This window comes from Apis laboriosa, unplaced genomic scaffold (genome assembly GCF_014066325.1).
Source record: "Apis laboriosa isolate Shangri-la unplaced genomic scaffold, ASM1406632v1 scaffold25_cov139, whole genome shotgun sequence".
NCBI lineage: Eukaryota > Metazoa > Arthropoda > Insecta > Hymenoptera > Apidae > Apis > Apis laboriosa.
Genome location: NW_025222552.1, coordinates 2,833,306 through 2,859,336, shown reverse-complemented (window position 1 = coordinate 2,859,336; position 26,031 = coordinate 2,833,306). Strand labels below are relative to the sequence as shown.

The 26,031-nt window shown below is 19.0% G+C and overlaps 2 protein-coding genes across 7 annotated transcripts in view; both read left to right on the top strand.

The window, feature by feature from the left end:
- Positions 1-1,913, top strand: part of LOC122713573 (caskin-1) — a 90,223-nt gene extending 88,310 nt beyond the window's left edge. For all 6 annotated transcript variants that reach the window (XM_043934152.1, XM_043934151.1, XM_043934154.1 and 3 more), the window contains one exon: positions 1,241-1,913. In XM_043934152.1, coding sequence (XP_043790087.1) covers positions 1,241-1,498 — 258 coding nt within the window. In that variant the 3' untranslated portion in view covers positions 1,499-1,913. The remainder of the gene's footprint in view (positions 1-1,240) is intronic.
- A 12,309-nt stretch (positions 1,914-14,222) lies between these two features.
- LOC122713613 overlaps positions 14,223-26,031 on the top strand; it is a 112,334-nt gene continuing 100,525 nt past the window's right edge. The window contains exon 1 of the mRNA XM_043934219.1: positions 14,223-14,517. Within this exon, the coding sequence (XP_043790154.1) occupies positions 14,410-14,517 (108 nt within the window). The 5' untranslated portion in view covers positions 14,223-14,409. The remainder of the gene's footprint in view (positions 14,518-26,031) is intronic.

Here is a 26,031-nt window from a genome sequence, read left to right as displayed (position 1 = left end):
ATCTGACTCTTAATGTTCTTGTTATTAAAAAAATTCTCTCCATGATAAACGATTCCAATCCGTAAGCGAAATAAAAATGCGCCTCGAGAAATATTTTGCAAATAAACTCCAATTTTCAAAAGAGAATAATGAAGCTTTTTGAGAGATGGAAGAAGGTACAGAAGAACGGTTCATACATAACACAATAAATCAATCTTAAATAACAAATATTATGTATTCATTTCATATCGAAAAAAAGAAAGAAACTTATAGGATACCCTAATATAATATTTTTATATGCAATTAGAATTTTATGAAACGATTTTATCAATGCATTTAAATAGTTAATTTTTTAAATAATTAAAATTTTCGTAAAGAATTTTTTACAAGTTGAATAAAATTTTCTTATATTTTAACTTTTTTTTATTTTCGAAAAAATAAAAATTTCATTTCTATTTATACAAAATGTAAACGTATAAAATAAAATAAAAGAAAATATATTTTATTTTATAATTGTTTTCTTGAAATAAAAAATATAATGATCAAAAAATTATTATTTCATAACTGAAAATTTGTTGAAAATTTTTATGAAAATTTTATTATCATTAAATGTTTAAAATTAGTGCTAATATCAATTAAAATTATCTAAAGTAATATCAATGAAAACATCTTTATACATATAAAGTAAATATATTCATAGAACAATTTTGATTGGATCGATTTTAAAAACCAAAATAAAGAGATATACAAGATATATAAGAAGATATATAAAAAATATACAAAAAGAAAATGTTAGTTAAAACTTATTTATTAAATAAAAACATTTTAAATTTATTGCGTTAAATTTTAGCAATTTTAAAATTTTTTAAATTAATTGTATTATTTTTTTTAACGTTATAATGTTTATTATTTCTATATTATCAAAATTTATTTTATTCAGCTTTCAGTTTAAATATATATATATATATTTTTTATTATTGTTTTGAACATTTAATTATCTTGAATATTCATTGAGTTTTTTTTATTTTTGTTTTAATCTTTTTTATGAAATATTTTTATTTTAATATAAATAATATTATAAATATTAAATTTTATATAAATTTTATATAAATTTTATATAAAAATTAGAAACATAATAAAAACTTACTATGATTTTTCTATATAATCATCATATATTATAATTGATATTATAATCATATATATTATATAATATTATATGATATTGTAATCATATATTAATATCAAATATATATTTTTTCAGTCGAGTTCCAGTACAGAATCAGATTCATTACCATTTGCAAATGAGAATGCTGGAACGATAAAACAAAGAGCAGCACGCGCACAAGAATATACAAGTGGTAATACTGGCAATAATTTGCAAAATCATGGAATAAGCCATCATACTAGTGGCAGTGAACCAGCTGATGTTTTGAACGACATTGGGAATATGCTTGCAAATCTTACTGATGAACTTGATGCTATGCTTGAAGAAGAAAAGCGTCAAGGCTTAAATTCATAATTACTATGTTCATTTGTATTCTTTCTTTCTTTTTCTTTCTTTTTTGTTTTTTTGTTTTGATTAATTAGTGCTATCACAAAGAACACAATTTCTAGTAACAAAAGTCGATATGAAAATACAGATTTTTCACGCTATGATATATAATATGGTAAATCATGGGCGCATACAATTCACAAGATTAAATAAATAAATGTCATATATGAACTCAGCTTGAAATTTTGCATTTTAAGATGATAAAATGTTTGACATTGAATGAATGTTAAACTACGTTTTATTGTATTAGTTTACAAGTTAAGTTATATTACACAATAATAATTCCTGTTATAATTGTATGTATAGGTTAATGTAGTGGATTATATTCTTCCACATTATAATTTTAATTCTTTATTCATTCCTTTATTCTTTTCATATAGAACAAAGTTTCTTATTTTTTTATCAAAATATCATGAGCATTTTTTGAAGTTTTCAGAGATATTTGAATATTATGCAATTTTCATAATTCTTAAATTTCTTCAATATATTTATTTCATGTGTTTTTTTAATTTTTTGTAATTCATATACTAATATCACAGATTATTCCATTTTACATTATGTATATATCTTTAATCTTATATTTTTAAAAAAAAGTTATAAAAAGAAATGTATGTTAATAAATAAGAACCATTTTTAATAAATAAATATTTATGCCTTATAATAAGAAAATGTAAAAAGATAAATATAATCTGTAAAAGATATCAATATAATCCAATTCACAATAATTCACATTTCACTTTGTATATTTTAGATTCATATAGCATAAAGACTGATTCTTTTTCTCTGGAAACTTCATTGTTATCAATATATATACATTCCAATTAGTATATTTCCTTTTTCACTTCCGTCCTTTGCTAAAACGATAACATATTAGATTGGGACCTTCATAACTGTTGGAACTGTTAGACATTTTGAGATTAGTATGATACACAGAAAGAAACTTCTGTAGTTCTTCTCCAGAATAAAATAATTCTTCCATTAACATAAAAAAAAAAATATTAATGAGTCAAATTGTTTTGATGATAAAGCATAATTATATCTTTGACTATATAATGGTACAATTTTTATAAGAGTTTATGATAGTTTGTATGAAAAAATTTACATCTTCCATTATTTGAACTTGAAAAAAAGTTCTCATAAGACTGAGAACATCAACATAAACATTTGACTGCCAATTAAAATTCAAGATTATACAATTTAATACAGAATCATACTGTATCGCACATCATACTGTATGCCAATTAATATTTTATATTTATTATCCGTACTAATATAGTATGATGTATGTAACTCACTATTGTTATATGGTGCACAAAACATGTGGAATACAGAATATTCACATGTATCAAATCAAAGTTATATTAAAATTGTATATCATATTAAAATTTTGTCGATAAAAAGTGTTCAAGATTTTTCAAAATTTAAGTATACTGATAAGTATACTGATATGTACTGAGACTTATGTATAAAATTTTATGCAAGAATTTTCATATATAGTGTGAGTTACGCAATTAGATCAAATTATATTTTATGTTTGATTAGATATAGAAAAAACTTGTAATTTTTAATGAAAGTCAAATTATATACAATAATATAAATGTAATTATTTTATTGCTAATAAAAAATATCCAAATGTTAAAGATGTAATATAGCTATAATCGTAGAATAGCTGTTATATATTTTAGGAATAATTAGTTATAAAATTCTTCAAATATTAAATGTCATTTGATACTTGCAATTTGTCTTAAATGTTATTATTTTCATTTAATTGTATTTTTTCATAATCAATTATTTCAAAATATAATTTATTTGCAGATTATTTTAATTACTAATTAAAACAGATTTAGTGACTACAATTGATTAAATACAATTTATTTGTTTTTATTTTTTGTATTTAATTAAGATAGATACATAATAGTATTTGATATAATTATGAATCAAGTTCACTTTTCATTCTTGTATATGAGTAAATTTCAGCATTATTCCTTAAACTTAAACAATAATAATCATAAATTATTAGTATCTATCTTCAATATTATGGATTAGTATATTTTTAAGCAATTCACAGATTAATACATTTGATGTATATTTATACATTTATATCTTCAAGTGTTTATGTATTATAATAAATTGGAAATATCTCATAAAATATTGATTTTCTAAAGATTAAATTCATTGTGCAGAAATTCATTGTGATTTTGAAATATCAATATATTTAAAAAAAAATGCAATTCGTTTTGTATTCTTAAAAAATGCATTATTTTCGATCGAATAAATTGAAAAAAAAAATAATCATAAGAAGCTAAATTTTTTTAATATATTATTTATTTTTTTTCAATATAAAAATACTTTCTTGCTACGTTTAATCGAACTCGACCAAGCATTTGAATAATTGCATAACTTATCCTATATATGCACACATGCGCGCGTGTATATATATATATAGAATGTTAATACATTCGTTATAATATATTTATTAAGATACTTTAATACTTAATAATATTTATACTAAGAAGAAATTCTTAAATTAAATTATTAAATTATTAAATTATTTATATAAGAAGAATTCATTATAAAGTAATACAAAAATTGGTACATAAAAATATTGATTGAGTTAGTTATTAAGTTATAAACAATTCGAAAATAGATATATAAATGATGTAAGAAATAGAAATATAAATTTTTTTTCGTTTCAATTTATCTAATATAAAATTTAATTGTTTATAAATTAATAAATAAGCTTCAATTGACATTTTTGTATATCAATTTTGTCTTATTTTAGTTTAAAATCTTCAAAGATATTTAACGAATATATTAATATTCTGTATATATAAATATATATACATTTACATATGATGATTTCAGATTAATTATGAATCATAAATTTATATATGATTTATTTTTTTGTATATGATTTTTTTTAAATTCATATGTATTTTATCATTGTTAACATATCAGTAACATTATATACTTAAGAATAAATATAGTGTATATTTCTTGCAAAAATTAAACATAAAGTTTTTCTAATATGTAAGTGTAAAACATAGAATTCTTATATGTAAATGTATATAAAATTTTAAATTTATATTATTTTTAAATATAATTTTTATTTTATATTTTTTTAAGAAGTACAAATTGTTGTCTCTGTACAAATCAGTTTCATAATTAAAACATATATTAATTACAATATATTTAATTATATTATCATTTTAATTATTTTATTTTTAACCTTAATGTATAATTTTTTACATATTTATATAAAGATTATATTATATTTAAATCCAATAATGCTCTATCATTACAAGAAAAGAAAATGTGGTAGGATATATACAAGATTTTGAAGTACACTTAAAATTTAGATTAATCAGCTAAATATTGGGACTGCATTATTGTAGTCTGCAGACTTGTTAACTACTGTAGCTATATAATATATATACATATATCAATTTAAACAGTGTACTTAGGGAATCTGTTTTGCGGTGCTGCATATTTACATTTAAATCTATTATTATGTTTTCTTTATTTTTTATTGTATTATTATCATTATACATTATTATAAGTTAATTTTGAATCATATACATGAGTAATAAAAAGTAAACTTCTAATCATTCATATACATATAAATTTAATATTTATATGTGTTGCATTTATATACAAATATTTAGTTTATTATTAATTCGAATAAATGTTTTAAATACTTATTATTAAAGATTTTTTGCATGATTATTTTTAAGTATAATAACTTGAATTATTGTATACATTTGTTTACTATATTTGAACAAGAAAAAATTTTTAATCTTGAAGATTAATTAAAATCCAATTAATTTAATTAAATTTTTATATTTATGATAAATAATTATTTAAATTTTAGATACAGAATTTCACAATTATAATAAATTACAAATTAATTATAAAAATATAAGATGTTTCGGTACGAATAATAAAATCATAAATAAATTTTTCATGAAAAAATAAATTGAAAATAGAGAATGTTTTTTTATTTATTGCTTCATTTTTGAAAAATTAAATTTGAAAATTTTTTAAGTACAAGTAAAATTTCCGATTGAATGAAATGAATTATATATGATGGGATTCCATAATTAGTAGATTCCATAGATAATATATAAAAATAACTAAAAAGTACAGAATAAAATTTTATTATTTAAATAAGCACTCGTTTTCAAAATATTAAATATAATCAGAAAAAAAATCAAATCAAAAATTTTCAAATTTAATTTTCTCGAAAACAAATATTTAAACGATAAAATTTTATTCTATACTTTTCAGTTATAATCAGTTTCCCAAAATATTGATAATCCAATTCTATCTATTCTATGTATATGGAAGGAATTGAAAAAAAAAATATATAATTTTTAAGTTAGAAAAAAATCTTTATTAATATAAAACAATGTAACAGTCATTAAAATTAATAAAAAAATAAATTAATAAAAAATTATTAATAAAAATAATTAATGAAAAGAAAAATTTAATGTTATATATCAAATAAATGAAACCGCAAAAATATTCATCCTTATATAATTTCTTTAATTATAATTATATTACTAAAATATAATAATATAATATTATAATTTATAATTATATTAGTAAAATTAATTACTTAAAATCATATATTTAATATTTAATAAAATATCCTTTGGATCTAATATTAAATCTGTTAGATATTAATTTAACTAGTCATTGATTTATCGTCTGAGGATATTTTTTTTATTAATTCTATAGTTTTTCTATTTTTTTTTAAATTCTTTTGTTTAATTTTTATTAATTCTTAGAAAGTATATCTTGATTTTTTTTTTAATTTCTATTTGTATTACTTATAAACATTTGAAAAGTTTACGTGGCAATTATGTGGTTTTTGTAAATAATGCGAGGTATTGTATAAGATTTATTCTTTGATTTGAACATAATATGCTTTGGATTGTTTTTATTATTGGAACATAAAATTTTTCTCCATATTCAATTTTTTAACATTTGGTAATAAATTTTGTTTTAAAATATTTAAATATATCCAGAAATCCATGATAACCTCTTTAATATGAAAATTATTAAATTTAATCAATGAAAATAATAATATCTCATATCATTAATGATGAATTTTTGTATATATAATATTTGGTTTTTTCCACACTTTTTTGTTAGGAACATAAAAAATGTAAATTTTTATGTCATTTGTAAAAATAATGTTTTTTTTTTTAATTTTTTTAGAATATACTAGTATTTTAAAATCTCTTTGATGCTATTTTGTATTGTTTAAATAACAATTTCCTTTTCAAATAAATCCTTGTCAAATAAAAAAAATAATATTTTTTTATGATGAATATTCTATAGTTTTCTTTCGTAACTGATTAAGATGATTTATGATAAATTATTTCTAATTGAAAACAAATCCTTTAAAAAACTCATTTGTTTTATGTTTCGAACATATTGAAAGCATTCTTTAATGAAAAATTCGTAGGTTTTATAAAAATTTAATATATTAAATATATTATAAAAATTTAATAATATAATTTCTCGAAGAAAGTATTCGACTATCTTTAAAATATAGATTTTTACAATTTTCGATGTCTGTTCTATATGATTTCTGCATATTTTGAATTTTCAGTATATAAAACTGACTGACATAAATTTACAAAATTGTTTAATTTTTCATTATAATCTCAGATAAAAAAAAAGCAACTTTTATTATTTTCATCGTTATTTCGATTATTATAATTTTTATAATTATAATTCTTTCAAAATTTTCTTTATACATTTGGAAAATTGATTCTTTTAACTTTATAAAAAGATTCATATTGTTTCATTCTAAATTTCTATCTTCCTAAATTTGATCCTATATTTTCTAAAAAAATTATTATATTATTATATTATATATTATAAATTATTATATTTTAATTATTATATTTTAAGACAATCGAATATTTTTTATCAGATATTGTATATCATAAATTTTTCTTTTTGTAATAATTATTAGTTTTAATATTATTAATATTATAATAAGTATAGAATATTAGAATATTATATTATTTTATATTAATAAAAATTTATTTTTAATTTAAAAATTATATTTGTATTTTTTTCAATTTTATTTATACATGTAAGTAAATTATTATATAGTAAACGAATACTTTTGATTGTATATAGAATAACATCTTCTTGATAGTTCATTTATATCTAATTGGAAGTTAGCCAATATCACTTGTTCTTGAAGAATGTTCAAACTTTTCCATAAATGGTTGGTTTTATTATCCGTAATAGAAATCCAGTATAAATATTTTGGAAGAATTATTACTTTGAAATATAATATTTTAAATTATTAATATAATAATAATTAACATTAAAAATCTAAAATTATATTAAAATCTATATAATAATATCATGATATAGATATTTATGAATACTATAATAAAATAAGTAAATATAATGAGAAATGAAATTAATTGTAAAAATTTATATTAATTATACTATTATGTGATCAATTAAAAGTAATTGTTTTTTTAACAAAAATTGATAAATATACTAAAAGGTAACACATACTGTCGACTTTTATACTGTAATTTCATAATCTATGATATCAAGAAATGAATAATAATTGTATCTATTTTATAAAGTAATTTGTGCATAAAAAACATAAAATGAATAATTAACCGATGAATAATTTACCAATTTATTTAATATTTATTTATTTTTAAATATTCAATTAATAAATTTTTAAAAAATAGTATTAGTGATTTTATTAACGTTTTATATTATTTTAAGTAAAACGTTATAGAATATAGATTTAATAATCTATAGTTCCTTAAGAAAATGAAATAAACTATAATCTAAAAATATTTTATAATAACATATACATAGTAAGATTTTTATAATAATGTTGTTATATACATAAATAAAATAAAAAAGATGATAAAAATCTTTGGATAAAAGAAATGTACAAATATTAAATGAAACTTAAAGTATTATTTTATCTTTTAATTAAATATAACTAGATAAATATAAAAAATATGTAATACATAAAATACATAATATAAAATAAATACATAAATACATAAAATATATTGTAAGATGTTTACTTAAAATAATACATTCGAATAAAATTGAATAAAGAAGCTATATTAAATGAAATGCACTAGTGGTATTCTTAATATAAATTAAATTCATGCTATTTATTTTTTCATTTCCATAAATTATTTGAAACAATAATATTGAAAAAGTTTTTTCTTGATTTTTAAACAGCTGATTCAGAATTCCTGAACACATTGCTTCTGATATATATATTACACACACACGCACGCACGCACACACACGCACGCACGCACACACACGCACGCACATATATATAAATATTATATAATTATAAATATAAATATAATATAAATATAATATAAAAAATATAAATATAAATATAAATTATTAAATACATTTATATTTATGTTTGTTTAAATTAGTCATAGTTTTTGTACAAACCTTGTTGCAGTTTTGTTCAGCGAATTTAATACCCGCCTAATTACATTTTATGTATTCTTCTATTTTACTTTCTATATTTGTTTATGTTCACATTAAAAACATTATTTGGTTTACCAAATATGATAAAAAATTAAATAAAAATATTGACAGACTTCAATTTTATTGTTCTTTAGTAAATATCTAAAATAAATTGTTAATTATTTAATTATGAGGACTTTATATAAACAGATTTTTATATTTTTATATATATAAATAATATAATATAAATAAAATAAAATAGTATTTATATATTCCAAACAATAATGATTAAAATAAGGAAAAAAAAATATAAATAGAATATATAAAAAATAATATAAAATATTTATATTATTGAATAAAAAATAAATTAATTTATTTTTTAGTCGATAAAAAATATATTATTATGAAAAATTAAATATTTTCTATTATAAAAAATTCGATTTTAGTAATATTATAATAATTTATATAAAATATTATATTTATAAGAAAGAAAGAGTAAAGAAATTCATAAAACATTTATACATGAGATATATTTAACTTGAATATTTATATTATTTATTATATATATATATTCATATTATTTCATTAAACATATTGTATTAAAAGTATTATTTTTAATTTTAATATTATCGATTTTATATAACAGAGTGATGAATATATATTATATTTTTTTTCTTAATTATATTTAATGTATAATAAAGTGCAATAATTCTATCTAAAGGTATAAGTAAATAAAGTAAGTGTAATAATTTTTATTAAAAAATCTTTTTTTTTTAATTATTAAAATAACAGTAAAAAAATATGATATAAATATTGATATAAATATTAAAAAAATTTCTAAAGTAAAATATTTACTTATAAATATAAAAATTATTATGATAATTGTATTACTTACGATAGGTGACAACTGTTAAATATGAAATTCGTAAGTAACAATATTATATTTTACTGTATTAATATTTAAAATGATTAATACTTAAATGTAATATATATTTAAAACTGATTCATATATATATATATATAAAATGAAATAATGAAATAATCATTTTTGTATCATGAAAGTATTTAATATTTATATTACATTTATATAATATTAAATTTATATAATTTATATAATTTTTATATAATATTTATACATCTCATTTTTTGTATAAATTAATTTCAATTCAATTATAATATTCAAATTTAATTTTTTTTAAAATATAATTTTTATTGTGTATTTTATTTTATTTTTTTTTGTTTTATTTTAATATAAAGAATAAATACAATGATTTTATTCATTAATTACATAATATTTAATTAAATTATTAAATTTTATATACATATATTTGTATTTTATATTTTGTCTTATTCCACTTTATTATTTTATATCTAATAAAATAATGCTAAAATTATATATAATGTATAATTAGATATGTTTTGAGATATTAAAAATCATAATAGAAAATTATTAATATCTAAAAATTCATTTATTACATTTATTTATTAAGAAAAAATTAAGATAAATATCATTTTGCTCAATTTTTATTTTTCTTTTTTCTTCAAATTTATCTTTTTTGTGATTTTTCTTTATTTTCAATAAATTTATTTCGATTTAATACACAATGTAAAAGTTTATTTGCTTTTAAATGGAACTGAAAGAGGATTTGTAGTGCTCTCATTGGCAAGTTCAATTTTTAGCTGCATGAGTGCGCTCGTGACGTTTTGCACTTTGTATAGCCTGTACAGGACAAGTTCTACACTTTGTGCACCAGTGGTGCCGCTATTGCGGTTTGAGATGTATCGTTTTTAGATTTATTTTTTGTAAAGTCATGATATCATGTTTCAACCTATTTTTTTATAAACATTAGTGTAAATTGTATATAAAAATGTGGAAAAAGTAATTATTAAAGTTATTAAATGTGATTAGTTTGTTTAAAAGTTAAATTAACTAGTGCAAGGTGTGACCGCGCGTGATTCGAGGTAAAAGATAGCTTCTTTCTACTCGACTTCCATACTAGCTTTTACTGGTTGCCATAAGATTGTTTCGTATAAATGTTTTTTTTTAAACAGATCTATTAAGGCTTCCCTACTGACTTAGAATAATTTAAAAATCAGGTTAAAAGAATACTGATTCTTCTATTGTTTTCATTGTGAAAGTGTTGAACGCATCTTCAAATGTATATGTTGTTTCAAAACTGTATGATGTGTGTGCATAGTATTAGCATACACTTTGCTATCAATAATTTTTATTATTTATAACTAAATGCTTAATTATTATCAAGTATCATTTTTTTTATTAATGTTATTAGTTTAAATAATTAATAATAATAATAATAAATAATCTATCTAAAATATTAATAAAATAATAAAAAGCTATTAGAAATAAAAATATTTCTATTAGAAATATTTTACAACATTTAATATTTAAATATTTAATATTTAAAAGATCATTTGAACAATTGTTAAATGAAAATGTTTTTCTTTAAAAATTTTTTCCCTTAAACTATTCATTTGTGTGTTTTATTTAATTTTAATTTTTTTAATAATTATTTAATTATGAGGACTTTATATAAAGATTTTTATATTTTTATATATATAAAATATAATAGCGTATATAGCATATAATAGCATATAAAAACAGAAATGCAAAATTATTATTTTATATCATATTATTATTATTAACATAAATAATTTTTAATTTATGTTATATTTTATTATAGATATTTTATTATAGATTTTATTATATGATAAAATTATAAAAATATATCACAATATATAAAATTATAATATGTAATTTTTGGAATAATTTAAACTATTGAAATAATACATTTTAGATTACATTAGTTTTGAATAATTTAGATTTAAATTAAAAGGAAAAAATTTTAAGTGGCGCGAATAGACATAAATTTTATAAGTATTTATTAATAGCAGAAATTTCAATGATAAATTTTGTAGTTTAATTATTATATCATATCATATGAATTATTGTGAAGATGTAGAAATATAAAAGTGCGAGAAGTACCGTTTCTCAAAACGGTCGGTCGCGAGCACGATGATAATTTGCAACGTAAACGTTTCCATACAGTTAGTTTCAGGTCAGTTACGAGTTTCATCGTCAATGCTCATCATGGAAAAAATATACTATGCTAAATTATTACGAAAATTTTACTCCTTAATATTATATCGAGGTCGATTCGTTGTTCGCTCACGAATAGAAAATAAAAACAAAATAATCTTGTCTCAAGTAAGATTTAATTTTGAGATCGAAAAAACTTTGTCTTTGATTTCTACAAATAATTTTCTTAACCTTATAATAAAATTTTGAAGATAGTTCGATCGAATTTATTTTGATTCATCTTTTTAATGTTATATTTATCTATTATTTATTCTATTAAATTATATAAATAATACTATAGGATTGATATTATATTGCATAAATTAATAATATAATTAATAAATAAATTGCGATAATATCATATTATATGTAAAATGATAAAAACAAAAAAAACATATTTTCAAATATTATTAAAAAATTTATTATGTTTCTTAAACTCCTTATATATTTTTCGTATATATTAATATATTATAATAAAATTCAAAGAAAGATTTTAATTTGAATTACTTTAAACAAGAATGAAATAAGAAAAAAGATAAAAGTAATAATAGAAATAATTAAATAACGAAAATTATAAAAAAAGTGAATTTTATATTTATTTTGTATTTTTAAAATGTATGAAATGCATTTATTTATTTTATTCGTTTTTTATTATTAAAAATAAAATTTAAGTTTTGATAATTAAAATGTGATTTTTATAAATCACAAATATTATAATTTCTTCTTAAAAATTTTCAAAAATTTCTATATTAAAAAGTTTTTATAATTATATAATATATATAATATATTTATATAATTATAATATATAAATATAATAAAAAACTTAACAATAAAATTTCAATTTAATAATCTCCAAATAATTTTCCATTATCTTTATAATATTATTTTTCATATTATATTAATATATTTTATTTATGAATATTTCAATATATTGCATATTTTCATATGTGATCGATCTCATACAACAAATTTCTCTGAATAAATCTTAATTTATGTACTTATTTTTCTTATTTATACCAGAATATGCAAGAAAAAGAAGCAAAGAAATTTATATTATTATAGTACATTTTTTCTTGACAAGTTTTATACATATGTTTATAAGAAATAATCGAAATGTTGATAAGAAATAATAGAAAAAATAAAATGAAATTGAGAGCGGGAAAAATTGAATCGTATATTACAATCTTACAATTTCTTATATAGCTTAATAAAAAGCAGCCATGGTTATTAGTTCGTTTTTTCTTCGAACTTTTACTGTAAAAAAAATTTTTTCATCATTAATTTATCGAATATTCATATTTTCTTCAAATTTTATTTTATAAAAAATGTCTTTAAAATACCTCTACATATTTCGATTTGAATAATAATTTCAATCAAATTAATTAATTATTGTTAGTTTTATCGTCAGTTGATTATAAATATTCTGAAAAAAAATTTTATTGTATTACGGGTTCACTTTTTCATTATTAATGAACAAAACTGCAAAAATCACAGACTAATAAGAAAAAAAATACGAACAAAAAATTTTTAAAAATATATAACTGAAATACATACAAAAAAAATAAAAAAACGACGAAAGATAAAAGGATTAAAATAGCATATAAAAACAGTATTTACAAAAACATAAGAATTGTGATTTTTAGATACTGATAGCGAGCGTTAACAAACAGAGAATCACGAATGGAGAACGAAAAGCAAATAAAAACACGAATAGTTAAAAGTCAAAGGACAAGAAAAATATCTGTAAAAGTGCAAGTAGAAAAAAATTTACATCACTATTAGGAACTATAAGAAACAACAAGAGAGAAAAATTTGTGATATAGAGGAAGAGATATATAAAAAATAACAACGGAAAAATATGAAATGGAAAGAGACAAACGAAAAACAATAAATAGATAATAAGCGAATTGTACAAAATAAATGAAGAAAAACATATATATATAATAAAGATAAATACATATATATATATAATATATATATAAATACATATATATATAAATACATATATATATAATACATATATATATATATATATAAAGAAATTGAATCAAAACGGAAAAAAGAGAAAGATAAAAGTATACTGCGATAAAAATACACAATAATAAGCGAAAGACAAGGAAATAGAAGAAAAAAAAAAATAAAGGAGAGGAAATAAAAAGAAGAGTGACAGAACAAAAAAAGAAGTGAATAGTGTGATTTTGGATTAAGTGCGATAGTAAAGAAGGTTGTGGAAGAAAGAAGAAAAGTGTATTACATCCTGGAGTCCGATGTTCAGAATCGTATGATGGCCGGGGCTCTATCCGAGAATGCCCCGAGGCCTATTAGTGTCGTCGCGGTAAGCGGTGCAACAATTGATAATGCAAGAAGTAACCAGCTTAATAGATCGCAGGTACGTAAATTGCAATTATTATTTTTTATAAACTTTATAACAAATATATATAACGAAAATTCGTTAATCTTTTTATGAAATTTTAAATATCGCATTCTATATAAAATGAATTATTGTTTATTTATTTAATTATTTAATATAAATTAACTTTTTTTACATTTCAATACTAAAATTTCTTTTTCAAAAATATTGAATATATTATAGAAATTTGATCATTGTTTTCTGATTCAAATATATATTGATCATTGTTTTCTGATTCAAATATACAATTTTTACATTAAAAATTAAATTCAATATTTTGTAATAAAATATTATTAAAACAATAAATAATAGATATATTATTGATTAATTTTCTTTTATTTTTTTAATTTTATTAATTTTTCAATGACTATTACTATTTTAAAAATTTTAAAAATATTATTAAGTTTGTATTTTTTTATAAATAAAGATAATATAATTTTGTAGATGAAAAATTTAAATAGACATATTTATCCTATTTTCATTATTTATTACTTTTATGAAAATCATTTATTATGTATATTCAATTTCAATATACAATAAGAAAATGTAAAATATAAATCTTTAATTTAATAATTTAAATTATATTATATTAAAAATAGATAAGTTAATATAGATATCTTTGAGCATTTATATATATATGTTGCATTATTAAAATTTAGAATTTAAAATTTTTAAAGAATTTAAAACTTTTAAAATTTAGAATTTATGTTATATATAAATCTTCTTTTGACAAAAAAAATGCTTATTAATTTGCTCAGAGTAATTATTTTTATAATATATATATAATTAATATCCAAAAAAATTTTTATCATTTTTTCATTAAAAATTGAAGAAATAAAAAAAATAAAAAAATATCGGCAAGAACTTTTTTTCGATTTTTTGACTCTATTGTAATTAAAAAATGTAATAGTTCTTCAAATTTGATTTTTTTTTGAATTTCTGATATAACAAATTTTATAAGAAAGATTGTTCATCTATATAAAATTTTTAGTAGGTTATAATTTGTTATTGCATATTTAAAAAAAAAATAAATTATGTCATAAAAAAATAATTTGCAAAATTAAAAAATATACACAAATAATTTTTAATTTAAAAGATTATTTTCAAATACTATCAATTAAAATAATTTTTTAATAATTTCTTTATAGGAATATGAAAAAAGATATTAAAATAAATCATATCAAACTGAAATCCATTTATTTATGAAATTTTTCAAAGGTTATTTTAATGAAGATTTATTAAAAGAAAAGATAAAAGAAAAAGATAAAAAATTTGTAAAAATTTATAAAAATTATTAATTTAATTTTGTTATCAAATAACTTACAGAATTAAAAATATATTTTTTCGAATAAATATATTATTATTTGTTATCTCAAATAATTGCTTTCTATGATTATTTTAATCTAAATTCCATGATTATTTTATGTGTCTGATTTTATAACTTTTAATAGATTTTAATGTACCGAATATAAATCTAAACTATTTTTCCAGAATAGTTTTTAAAAATCAATTTAAAAAAACTATAAATTTTTAAATTTGAAAGTTTTATTATATTAAATAAATTATAAAGTTTTATGTTTTTATAATAATATTTATTCAATTATTCTTAACATTTCTGTAGATTTTTCCAATAAAATAATATAAATAATTATTAAATTAGAGGATTGATATTTTATTAATTATTTGATTATAAATATCTAATTAATATAATATTTAATTAAATAATATTTATATAATTATTAAAATTAAAAGAACATTTTCAAAACATATTTATTTTTTTTGATATTTAAAATATATTTCAAAATTAAAGCAAAATAATAAAAAAATAAAATGATTTTATATATTTCTCAATGTTTTATTTAACAGAAAGATCTGTGCTCTATCGCATAATATGATTAAATTTTTTAAATCTAATAATCTAATACTTATATTATTTATATTATTCGGGAAAATTCACAAAATCATTTCGTATCATGGATAATTGAATATTATTGTAGAAATATTATTTAATTAAAATAGAATGATATTTTTAAATTTTTTTCAAAGTTGTATTGATTTCGTTCACTTTGAAAAAATGAAAAAAGTACTGACTTTTTATAATATATATTTTACTAAAAAGTTAGGTAAAAATTCATCAATTAGCAAATTTTATTTTTCTATAATAGTTCTAGGGCGAGCAAATACTATATACATATAATCTGTAACCCAAGTATCTATATGTATGATATTATATATATATATATATATGTCTATATGTATGATATGCAATATAAGTATGATATTGCATGATAGATTTTTATATTATTTGATGCTGAAAATTATAAGCGTAACAAATACAATACATTTTCAAAATTGAAAATTTACAATTTTTTCTAAAATTTATTTTCCTGAAAACTGGGATATATTTAAAAATATAATTAAATTAAATTAATTGAAAATATAATTATAAATTAATTGAAAATATATTTGTAAATTATTTGAAAATATATAATTTATAAATATATCACATTATTATCATATTAAAATCTATAAGAAATGTCTATTGAAAATTATAAAATTGAAAAAAGAAAAGATTAAAGTTTAATAATGTTAGTATTTTTGATAATATTTTTCTACAATATAAACATCAATTTTTAATTACAAGTTAATATTTAAAATTTTGTATTTGATGCATTTGCTGTTTTAAACTAATCATTTAAAATAAAAAATTCCTTAACTTATCCAATATATTATATTTGATTGATATTTTTATAATTCTCCTATTATATGTCAATTATCTTTTTAAAATTTTTTAGGACCAGAGTTTCCATTTGTTATCATCTTTTTTTATTCTATTATATATTTCTATTATATTGTATATTATAGAACTACATTACAAATTTAAAGAAACATATTTTTTTAATCACAAATTCAAAAAAATACACATAATTGCATTTCGAAAAATTTTTCATTTTTCTTAATTTTAAATTTTTTTAAGTAGCTTTTTTATATCATATTATTATTCAATCCTTTAATATAAGAAAATTTAAAAAATATAAATGTTATAATATATAGATTTTCTTCATTTATGTTTAAATAGAATTATTTAAGTGAATAAACAATGATATGTAATGTATCTATATTATTTTTCTTATCGATATATCAAGTTAGGTATTATAATTATTTATTTATAAATTTAAAAAAAATCTTTTTATCGATTATTTCTAATTTCATTTTTCATGAGTATACTTTATTAGTATTATATCTGATATCGATTAATAAAAAACAATTGATAATTTAAATAGTATACATTATTAAGGAATGTAAATAATAAGATTAAGATTAATTATAAATAATTATACATTTCGTTAATAATTATACAATTATACATTAAATAAATGGTTTAAAAAATTTTAGGAAAATTATTTTAAAAGGATGAATATATTTAAGTAATTATCGGAAATAATTGCAATAGTTTGAATCGATAAATCATAAAAAATTAATTTGAATGTATTAAATTGGCTAATTAAAAAATTAAGATTGATATATAAGAAGTGATCACTAGATCAATTTCTAATTTCATTTTTTTTTTATTTAATTTATTTTATATAATTTATTCTCTTTGAACAAGGGGATTTTAGTGAATTTTCAAAATAGAAATTAATTTCGTAGATTAATCTTATTTTAAAAATCTTTTAGAAAAATGGAACTAAAATTTGGATTTTTGGCAAGTTTTTTGTAATTGAGATATACGATATTTTATTATACGGAATATTAAATTGAAATATATAAAAAGAAAATATAAATAAAATATAAATAATAATAATATAAATATAAATAAAATATAATAAAAATAATTTTCAAATTAAAAGACTTTTTAAAATAAATATTTATTATCAGCATAATTTAATTTAATTTATTTTATATTTAATGATTATAGAATTCTTCAGAATTTTAAATACAAGAAAGATTTTAACTATTTGAAGAAATGTAAAAACTTTAATTAAAAGAAACTCTATATTAATAAAATGATAAAAAAAATGGCAAAATGATAATAATAGGAAAATAAAACAAAAATTTAAAAATATTATAATATTATATATTATTATAAATTATATAATAAATCATAAAATTATTTGATTAACCCAAAATATGATAAGGATGAATAAAATACTGAAACAACAAAGGCTTTTTTTATTTGAAAATATACAATTTACAATTCAATATAACAAAACCATTAAAAAAATAAATCGAAGAATATTGATTTATAATTACAGAAAAATATTATATATCAGTTTTATATGTCATTCATATGTCATTTTTACATTATTTTATGTCAAAAAATTTTTATAAAATTAATATTTAATTTTATATAGTTTTAAATTTAATACTTTGTCAAGTTTCTTATAAATTTTGGAAATTTCAGATATTGATGAAAAAGTTATTGAAAAATTTGGATCAATTCCATTTTATTTTTAAATAAATCCTATCTATTTTTTATTATTTTTATTTTATTTTATAATTCAATTTTCTTTGAAATAAAATGTCTGAATATTTTAATATTTGATATATTTCTATAATATAATATTTTCATATGAAGATAATCACTGAAAATGTTATGTTATAGAAATACTGTAAAAAATAAAAAGTTCAATATTTCTTAAATATAAATTTATACATAAAAAAATTAATATTTCAAAAAAAATTTTTTTATTTAAAAATAAAATCTATTTTTCATTGTTTTTTGTTTTTTAATAACTTTTTTAATAATATCTGAAATTTCCAAAATCATATTTTTTTTAATTAAAATCATGTATAGTATTTATCATTTATTTATCATTTATTATATTTATTATATTTATTATATTTATATTTATTATATTTATTATATTTAGTGATAATCATTTTTAATTCATGATATTTCTTAAATATTATTTTATTTTTTTTTTTTTTATGAAGATATAAAGAAGCATTTTTTTTTGGTTCCGCAGTGTATTAAATCACAGTGCATAGAGTATTTTAGATTTTCTTAGTCTAAAATATTTAATTATTTCGGCATATTATCTAAATATCCATTAATTTATAACTTTAAATATATTATAATATTTGCATATTTAAATTAGTATTATTTTTTAATTCAGAATCTTTAAGTTTTTTATTTCGTTCCATTATCTAGTTTTATATTTCTACTTGATTTAGATTATTACCTCTTTTTGATTTTTTTATTTTATTATTGATTTGATTAAGTTAAGAGATAAAATTTTCAATATCTTCAGGGAATTATACAATAATTTTTTTTATATTTGTCATGTTTTTATATAATTTCACATATTTTTTTATCAATTTTGTACAATTATATTGTACATATCTATATTATTTTAAATTTTATTTATTAATTTAGATTATTTGATGTTATTGACTTAAACATATTAGTGAATAAACAAATATTTATTTTTTTACAATTAAGAATAGCTTTCAAACATTTACATAAGTATCAATGTACAAAAATAAAATAAAGTATCTGTTTAGACTGATTTTATGGATGAAATTTTATGGTGAAATTCCCATCCATGCATCTTATAAATTTCAGGATACATTGTTTGCTCAAACATTCCTGTGGAAAGTAATGAGCAAAAAATTGAAATTGTATTAGATTGTTATATAAATAATTCAATAGTTGATGTATCTAATTGTCTGTCAAAAATCAAAATTATCGTAGATGAAATGAATAAAAAATGAATAAAAATTTAAAAAAATATTATGATTAACCCGAAATATTATGCATCGAATCACTAATCTCATTGTTCGGACGAATCATATTTAATATTTGAAACAAAAAAGATATAAATATGACATAAAAATATATAATAATATAAAAAATATATTTAAATTATAAATGCTGCGATTATGGATATAATTTTCATGTCTACACAGAAAAAGAATATCAAATATTGTAATGGATTTATGTAAAGATGTGTTTTATAAAAGCTATACATGTATATCAATATGGATTGATTTGGCGAATAAACTTATAAAGAAAAATATATATTTGATTGGTATATCGAATAGATCGTAAACGAAACTTAAATGAAATGATAATAATTAAATTGAAACATGGAAAAGTTATTGATAAAGAAAATAGAATTGTAAGTTTTGAAATGGAAAGATAAAAGAGATGTTTTGATTCTTTTCACGAAAAATTCTAGCGAAATGATAAATATAAAAATTTTCTTATATTAAAAAATTTTATTGTAAACTAAAAATGATGAATATAATACAAGAAAAATCGCCATTAATCTTTCTGATCAAATGAGTGCATTGAATCAAATAATAATCTTTGTTATTGTTAGAGTTTGTTGTATCTTTGTTGTTTGTTGTTGAGAAAAACAGAAAGTTAGCTCTTGAGCTTTTTTTAAATGCTTGATTATGTTCCAAGATATAACAAGAAGAAAAATATCAATTACGATATTTGCTGTATGAGCGCATTTAGATGAAAGAATTCCAATTTGGATTGATAGAAATATTCATCAATTGCAAAAAAAAGATGCACAAAGTTCGAAGATATTGTTCTGAATGCAAAAACATTCCGGCAATTAACCATTTGGTTAATCGTATAATCGTCATTTTTTGTACTATATGTTGCGTCATTCAACCTTGGAACTTCAAACATATGAGAGTTGATTTATATCATGAGCGCATAAAATTATTTTGAATGAAAGTTTTTAGATTTTTAACAATAAACCAAATATCTTAAAATTTTCCGTTTCTACTCTCAATAGCTGCAGATGTATTATAAATCAGGCATTCTGAAGGATAATTTTAAGACAATTTTGTTAATTTTGTTATTGTTTTCTTGACTGTAACCCTTATCTAGAAGACGACTTCGAGATTTGCGATTTACCTCATCCCTTCTATTAGAAACGTTCAACACCGCGGAAGGGACGAACATAACCGTTAATGTATCTTTTAATTTTCCAAAGAAATTAAGATCATCAATCAGAGATATAATAATGAGACAAATGAACGAAATGAATAATGCGAAGACGCAACAAATTCAATTATCGCGAAAGCAAGTACTATCAACTAGTACTATCATCCGCATACTCAACGGCATTTACCTCTAATCAACGAGCTACAATCATTTCAATAAGATTCAGTATAATTAAATGAAATTGAATCATTTTGAATTATCATCATGATAACGTATAATTAGAATGCTTTCAACAATATGTGTAAAGTCAAGCCATATTTTTGTTTTAATAAATTATTTTAATAAATTCCATTAAAATTACAATATTTATTTTTTAATCTTGATACTGTTAGTTTCGATATCAAGATAGACATCGACCAAATAAAAAGTTCATTATCAATCCTTCAGGAACTAATGTATTGCGCTTAATATTAAATGATCAAGATGATACCATTCAACTGATATTTTATCTGTTGCATGAAAATATCTCAAAGTTCATTGATCTGCAGTTCGGCAGAGGACAAAAATCCTTGAAGAATCCGGTAGTGTTAAACAGAGAGATGTACTTGAGAGATGACTATGATAATCTTCAAAATGTTCTTAAAATTATACTAAATTGTTATACTAAATAGTATAAATTTTACATTTTTAAATTTTAATTCTCACTTAATATCTGGCTCGAAAGATCAAAATAATTCTTTTTTGTGAAGCTATATAGTAATAAAATTCATTTATTACAAAATTCACTGTAACAAAATTGTATTCTAAAACAATTAAATAAAGTTCATATGTTAATGAAAATTTAAGTTGTTATTGAATGAATTCACGAAGTTCTGTTAATTCAAGATTACAAAGTTCAATAGTTCAAACACATTCTAATAGTTCATAGATTGAAAAGTTTAAATCATTCGAAAAATTCGATAGAAGTTTAAAAATTCTGTGGTTTAAAAATGTTTTGAGATTTAAAAAATGATGATTTTTCTTGAATTTTATCAAATTTATGCTCTTCCTTCATGCTCTTGCAAAGATGCTCAGATTGCAAAGCATTTTTTAATTTTTTTTATTATCTCTTTATTTTCTTTCAATTATTTTGCTATTTCGATTCTATTTTGTTTTTTCTTTTTTTTTTTGAACTGCCGCATCGTACGACGATCTAATTCATAGTGAGTTCTAACTGAATTTAATGTAGTAAAACAAAGATATTCCATAACCCACATTTGTGTAATATTTGTATAATATATTTATTTTTATTTTCTTTCTAAACATATTTTTTTTTTACTGTATATTCTTAATCAAATCATTTCACAATTTATTTCTTAATAAGGTATAAGTCCAATATCTTCGTTATTGTGAATGATTTAAAACTGAAAAATAATAAAAAATATACTGTTCAAAAATTTTATAATTTAGTTGTATCTATTAAAATTAAAATAGAATAAAATAAAAATGATTAAAACATTGTATTATCGTCATCGTTTCAGTAGATAAAATTATCAACTGAAACGAAAAACCGAAACGGCAAATAAAAATTTACATACTAGAGAAAATAAATTGGAAATGTATTGATATATATTCGATTTTCACAGCTGAAAATGAAGCGGATACTATTATGGATTCAAAAAGATGCTGAAGCTTAAATGTTTCTGATGAAATATCTTAAATTAAATTAACTGAGGATTTATTAGATTGATATGAGTAAAATTGCATACAATATATGTTAAGAAAAGTAATCAGTATAAGTACTCTTGGATCAATTTATAAATGCAAAAATAAATTTGAAAAAATTTATTATAAACATATTATAGATATACATATTTTAAAAATAAAATAAAAATATGGGTATGGAATAGAGAGATCTTGTTATAGCAAAAACTTTATCTAATTAATATCAAAATGATAATGTTCACACAATCTGATATACTGTACTACAGCAGAACAGTGATTAACAGAACAAATCATCTAATAAATGAAGAAATGTTAAAAACATGCAAATATTCTGTGAAGAAACAGAAGAAGCTTATTATGCAAGAGAATATCGAAAAAATTACATTCGCTATGATTATATATATATTATTTCTGTAAAAAAATCGAACATTGGTTCATGATTATGTATTGAAAAAGGATAATTTTTAGCTTAAAAGTAAGAAAATGAAAACAAAACATTTTGATTTTGTTGAATTGTTTAACGTAAAGTACATTTCATAAATGAATGATGAAAACATAGTTTTTCGAATCGGATTCTATAAAACGGATGTCTTTTAGAAAAAAATGATTCAAAAATATGTAAATGTAAAAAATATATATATTGCATGAGCAATAGTAATATGCTGTATGTTAAAAGCAAAAGCGATATTGATCATCGAAATAATAAATACTGATGAAAAGTAAATACTGATGAAAGTATATAATGATAGAACATTATTGTTCGCAAGATTTATAAACAGTTTATTCGGAAAAATTGAAATCCTTTTCTGTTATTATCGCACGCAGACCTCTCTTGGTCCTGAATAAAAGATGGTATTAGCTGAGAGATCTGTCGTTTTTAAGAGTTTAATTGTAATTGTATTTGGACATAAATCTGACTGGACCGACTTTAAAGATAATATATTTCAAATACGGTTGATTCGGCGATAACTAGCACTATTCTAATTCGAGGAAATTAATAAGAGAGATGCGCTGTTCTGTTTCTGCTCATTTTGAGATGTTTGTATACAGATCACCATCCCAAACGAAGAATTTTCCTCTAACTTGGAGTATCACAAGACGGGTACTGATTGTTGGTGTGCCCCAAACTGGAAATTGTGATTCTCCCAATTTAACTAAAAGGAGTTTTTTGATGACATGAGCTTTAGAAAGAAAGTTTCATGATGAACATGTTATAATCTGATCGCCGGATATAACAATTAGATTGTAAATACATCGTGCTTTGATTGTACACGATTAACTATCATTACTTATAAAGAAAATTTCATTGTGAAGACATCGTAGTTTAACCGCTGGATATGACAATTGCATACAAGTATGCAATTTTTCTAACCACATCAGGCTCTAATCGTCGGACATGATTATCTGTAAAATTGTGAGAGATCCAACTTTCTTATAAACGCGTAGTGCAACTAATAATACATTTTTAAGAAATGTACCACTTGTTACGTCATTTGTCGAAGCATTCGATAAACATCCAGTTATTAGCTTACGTCCAATATCATCATTATAATATTACTGTTGCGGACGCGAATAATTATATATATCGCAAGAAAAATTAAAAAAGAATTTGTCAATCGGATACGCTTCTGAAAAAAATGAGAGTTATCTTTAAAAATGATATATAACAAAATATATTCTATAAAAATAATAAATTAATTGTTAAAAAAAATAAATTTGATAAAATTATATAAATTAAGTTTTATATCAATATTTGTGATAGAAGTAAATGTATTGATGAATGTTATATCAGAATATTAGAGACATGTAAATTTTAAAACATTGCGATGAAATATAGTAACAAATTCGAAACAAGAAAATTGAGACTATAGAATAATATTTTTTGTTAAAATATCATCATGTTAAGTATCAAATATCTTTTCTTAAAAGACAATTTATCAATCTATTTGCAAATATGCAAAAGAAATGTTTTATGCTAATCTGCAATAAGAGATAGCCATCGATTGAAGGATCGTATTATTTCTTATTATTGAAAGATAATTATTTAAAATATTACTGTTTATTTCTTAGAAGAGAAAACTTAGAAATTTTTAATTATTTGAAACAATTTTATAACTGATATACAAACGGACAGCAATGTAATGTAAAAAAATTGAAAACTAATCGTAGTAAAGAATTTTGCAATAGTTTAAAAATTATTTATTTTCGAAAATTATTAAACATAAAACAATATCACGTGCATCAAAATAAAACGGATTTATCAAGAAATAGATTAGAATAATTCTTAAATCAGTGAAATTGTATTGTATGCAAAAAATTTATTACTATATTTATGGACTGAGATGATAGCTACAGTTATTTATGTTAAATATCGAATAGCTATGAAAACATTAGAAAGATTAATGCTATATGAAAAATAATAAACGAAAATTTATAGTGCATTTATAAATATTTGGAAATGACTGTTATGTACCAAAGAACAAGTGGGAGATAAATTTAGAAAAATATTTAATAATAAGTTATTTAATAACATTTTTAGTTATTTTTAATATATTTAATTATTTAATAATAAACATATTTAATATTAAATAAAGCCTATTGATTATTCGATCCTATTGCGAAGAAATATTACATTCGTAGAAATTTTATTTTTAACGAGAAATTTAGTCTACAGAGATAATTAAGTTTATTGATAAAGAGATAAATAAAAGAAATGTACAAGTGGATAGTGAGATCGATAGAAATGAATCGATATCACTATTGAAGAAAATTAAAATTCCTCGGCAATCGGCATTTAACGAGATTCTTATTTACTTCGTAAATATTTGGTGTCAATAAAGAAACTCATTCTGAAATAGTAGAAATATTCTTTGCTGCTT